At 48.9% G+C, this 4,015-nt stretch overlaps 1 protein-coding gene across 1 annotated transcript in view; it reads left to right on the forward strand.

Moving 5' to 3' along the window:
- Positions 1 to 4,009, forward strand: part of USP31 (ubiquitin specific peptidase 31) — a 28,961-nt gene extending 24,952 nt beyond the window's left edge. The window contains exon 17 of the mRNA XM_009648092.2: positions 989 to 4,009. Coding sequence (XP_009646387.1) covers positions 989 to 2,532 — 1,544 coding nt within the window. The 3' untranslated portion in view covers positions 2,533 to 4,009. The remainder of the gene's footprint in view (positions 1 to 988) is intronic.
- The last annotated feature ends 6 nt before the right edge of the window (positions 4,010 to 4,015 follow it).

A 4,015-nucleotide genomic window follows, 5' to 3' on the forward strand; every position in this document is an offset into this window, starting at 1 on the left:
CCCCCGTCCTTCGGCCCACCCTTGTCCTGATACAAGCCAGGATGCCGGTGGCCCTCTTGGCCACCTGGCCACACGGCTGGCTCACATTCAGATGCCTGTCGACCAACACCTCCTGGTCCTTTTCCGCTGGGCAGCTTTCCAGCCCCTCTTCCCCATGCCTGTAGTGTTGCATGGGGTTGTTGTGACCCCAGGGCAGGACCCGGCCCTTGGCCTTGTTGACCCTCACCAACTGGCCTGGGCCCATGGCTCCAGCCTGGCCAGGTCCCTCTGCAGAGCCCTCCTCCCCCCCAGCAGATCCACACTCCCACCCATCTCAGTGTCCTCTGCAAACTTACTGAGGGTGAAATAACTGTGCAGTTCCTGGCTTTGCCTGGCTTCTCCACATAATGCCTTGTAACTCTTGAAAATATGGAGTTTCAGGGGTCAGTCTGAGCATTTTGAAGTGGGTATAGAGATGTTCCTGCAGCAGTGTTGTGGAACTGTCAGATCTAGCCATGGTCATAGCATTTCTAAAATGCTTATTCTTGTACTTTTGTGTTTGTAAATACATTGCTTTATCTAAAGAGGTAGGAATCCTGCTTTGCCCTTTACAGGATGGTATGGGAAAATATTCTTTCATACAAAAAAATGTATTTCTGGGAGTATAATTGTAGCTGGTGAACTCATTGCTAGGTTCAAGGACTTCCAAGGTACAGAATCTGTGTTTGGTCTCCTGCTGCTTGGGGATGAGAAGGAAATCTGGATTTTCAGTTATAAGCTTCAGAGACAGTTACTTCTGGGTGAGCATTAGCAAATAACAGTTGTTGAATTCCTTACTCAGCTTTTACGCAAGAAGCTGCCCCTGTGGCAGGCATGAAGAGATGGACATACAGTGTGGTGTAGGTGGGCTGTCTGACTTGCTTACGGAAATAGCGTCTGTGGATGGGTGAGATAAAGTGACTGCAGGCTTGGCTTTCTTACTGAGGTTGTCACTTTCTTTTCTCTGCAGGAGGATTTTCGACTCGTCCCTTTGTAAGGAGTGTCCAGCGTCAGAGCTTGTCATCTAGATCTTCTGTCACCAGCCCACTGGCAGTGAGTGAAAATGGTGTCAGGCCCTCGTGGTCGCTTTCTGCAAAACTGCAGTTGCGCTCTAACTCTCCATCGCGCTTCTCTGGAGATTCCCCTGTACATACCTCTGCTTCCACTCTGGAGAAGATTGGGGAGGCTGCTGATGATAAAGTCTCCACCTCTTGCTTCGGCAGCCTTAGAAATCTCTCTAGCAGTTACTTGGAGCCCTGCGACGGCAGTCGGCGAGAGCACAGGACAGCTCGCAGAGCCCCCTTGGCTGTCATGGAAGGGGCATTCAGGGAAGAGTCTGTTGTAAGGACATCTAGCTCAGATCTTTCAGATGGGTATGGTAAAAGCTCTGTGCAGCCAGACAGGAATCACCCTGCTTTGGACCCTTTTGATAACAACAATCAAATCGCCTTTGTTGATCAGAGTGATTCTGTGGATAGCTCTCCGGTGAAGGAGGTGAAAGTCCCCAGTGGGACAGTGCTGGCTGCAGAGAAGGCAGGTGGCACCCCTAAGAAGGTTCACAGCTCCAAGGGAGTTTCTGAGCCAGACAAAAGTTTGAGGAAGGGAAGGACAGTCTTATCTACCCAAGAGACCAAAGTCTCTCACTCTTCTCCTCCACTAAAGAGTTCCCAGAAAGGTTCCCGGTCTAGAAGTAAGACTGACTCCTCTAGGGCCAGTGGGCGACATGGGTCTCCTGCTCCCACTCAGGCTAGGAAGGACCATAGCACGAAGCCCCTTGAGGTGGCTGTCCCATCAGCTCAACAGAAGCAAAAGTCAGGTTCTTCTCCATCCTCCATAGCTGCCAAGAAAGCCCCATCAGGCTCATTGACTAAGGGCTCTTCTGCTGGGAAGAGCCGGACTTCAGACCGAAGCCTCAGCAGGGAGGGCTCTAAGATAAGTCTGGGGTCAGATAAAACGAGCGTTACCAGCAGTTCAAGAACGAGCTCCCCACGGATCAGCCACTCCAGGAGTGACAGCATCAGGGCAATGGACAGCAAGCATGTGCGGAGTTCCTCTATGGCCAACCTGCGGTCTCCAAACGTTGGAGTGCGTTCTGGTTTGAAGAGGGACAGCAAGTCAGAAGAGAAAGGACTGTCTTTCTTTAAATCAGCCTTAAGGCAGAAGGAGACCCGGAGGTCTGCAGACCTGGGAAAGACAACGATGCTCTCAAAAAAGACAGCAAGTGGCAGTTCCAAGTCAGGCAGTAGAAATGTGCTGGAAGACAAATTGGAGAAAGGTGTTGTCCCACCAGCCTCTCAAACCAATGCCAACATTACCGCAAAAGAAAAACTTGTCGCAAAAGATGCCGCACCCAACAAACATTCTCTGCTATCCAGTCGCAAGTCCAAGTCTTCCCAGCTAGATCCCAGAGTCCAGTCTCCTCCTTCCAGCGGCAAGCAGTCTGCTGACAAGCCGCTGAAAAAATTACCTTCCAGCATGCAGGTGTCTGTACGGCCTTCTCTGGAACCTCAGTGAAATGCTGCAACCCAGGTGTCTTTTCTGCTGAGAAGCTAATTTATTCTGAGCTCTTGTTTTTTTTGGTTTTTTTTTTTTGTTGTTGTTCATGTGCCTAATGTATGTTTTGAGGAGAAGTTAACTGCAAGTTGTTAAAGCGCCTTTCGATTCTGCCATCAAACCAAATAGCCACAGGCAGCCAGCACTGATGCAAGTAGTCTAGCTGGAGTTGTCGTTGAGCGTGAATGCAGCTGTCCCATAGCACTTGTACAGGAGTCTCTTTGTAGAAAATGCAACAACTTTCTTCAGGTTCAAGGTTTGAAATCTGAAACCCAGGTGTACTGACACAAGTGTGTTCTGTAGAGCTGTGAACTGATATTCCTTTGGTCTTGTTCTGAGCAGGCTGTGTCCACGCTGGTGTATGGCCTTGTTCTGAGCTGTGGAGGATGCGAAGGAAACTGGAAAGGAGAGACTGCTGCTTCTTTATGCTCTCTCTCAACCCTTTCTCCCTGCTCTCCTCCATTTTTCAAGCTTTCTCAAGGGCAATATTTCAACACTAATGTTGTTTCTCAGGTATATACTCAGCCAGTATAGGAGGGACTAGCATTAGTGGATGGACAGAAACGTACCTGTGTGTCTGTGCGTACACGTGTCTGTAACAGATTTTGGTTTTGCATTCCAACAGCAGGAAGTTTTGGGGTGGGTTTTTCTTTGGTTTTTCATGAAATGTAACCTGCATTTTTTTTGTTGCTGTGTCTATGAAGAGTTTTACTCTGTCCATACCTAAGGCGACCTCTACTCTGTCCTCTTTAATTACTTTTTTTTCTTCTGAAACACTATGCTAAGCAACAGAAGGAATCGCGGAGCAGCAGCTGGTTGCTGGCTGGTACCTGTGGAAGTGCTGGGCGGGAGACTGTCGCAGTGCTGTAGGAGAGCTGTCTTCATGCACCCCAACGGCAGCGATGCCGTTAGGACCCCTGTCCAAACTCCTGAGAAGACGCATTTCCTAATGTGCTCAGATGCTTCATTGTAGTGGTGTGAATATAGCATCTGTTATTTATAGGAGTAATGTTTAGATAGCCAAGTGTCGTCTTGTCTCTTCTGCCTTCTCTGAGCATGCTTTGAACAACACTCTTCATGCGGGTTGGAGGGGCTGTACCGAAATACCACGGAGCAGTTTTCACGTCCTCCAGAGCGCTGCTAAGTTCCTCCCTGCAGCGTCCTTGTCACCTTCCCCGCCAGGCCTGGCTGCCACATGTCTCTTAGCGGAGCGATCCCTGTTCTTGTTTAGGTGACAGTCTCTATCAGGGTTAAAACACTACATCTAGTGACGTCTTTGTTTACATGCCCTTCAAACGGGGGAGAGTCCTCACATCCCTTAAGATTCCTCTTAAAAGGTGTATTCCTCAAGTCCTCCTGTATACATGTGGTATAATCTTTTTTTAATTTCATGAGTTTTTATTAATGTGCTGCTTATCCTTTATGTACAGCAGCAGACTGTGTG

Source organism: Egretta garzetta, unplaced genomic scaffold (assembly GCF_000687185.1).
Source record: "Egretta garzetta isolate BGI_Z169 unplaced genomic scaffold, ASM68718v1 scaffold71, whole genome shotgun sequence".
NCBI lineage: Eukaryota > Metazoa > Chordata > Aves > Pelecaniformes > Ardeidae > Egretta > Egretta garzetta.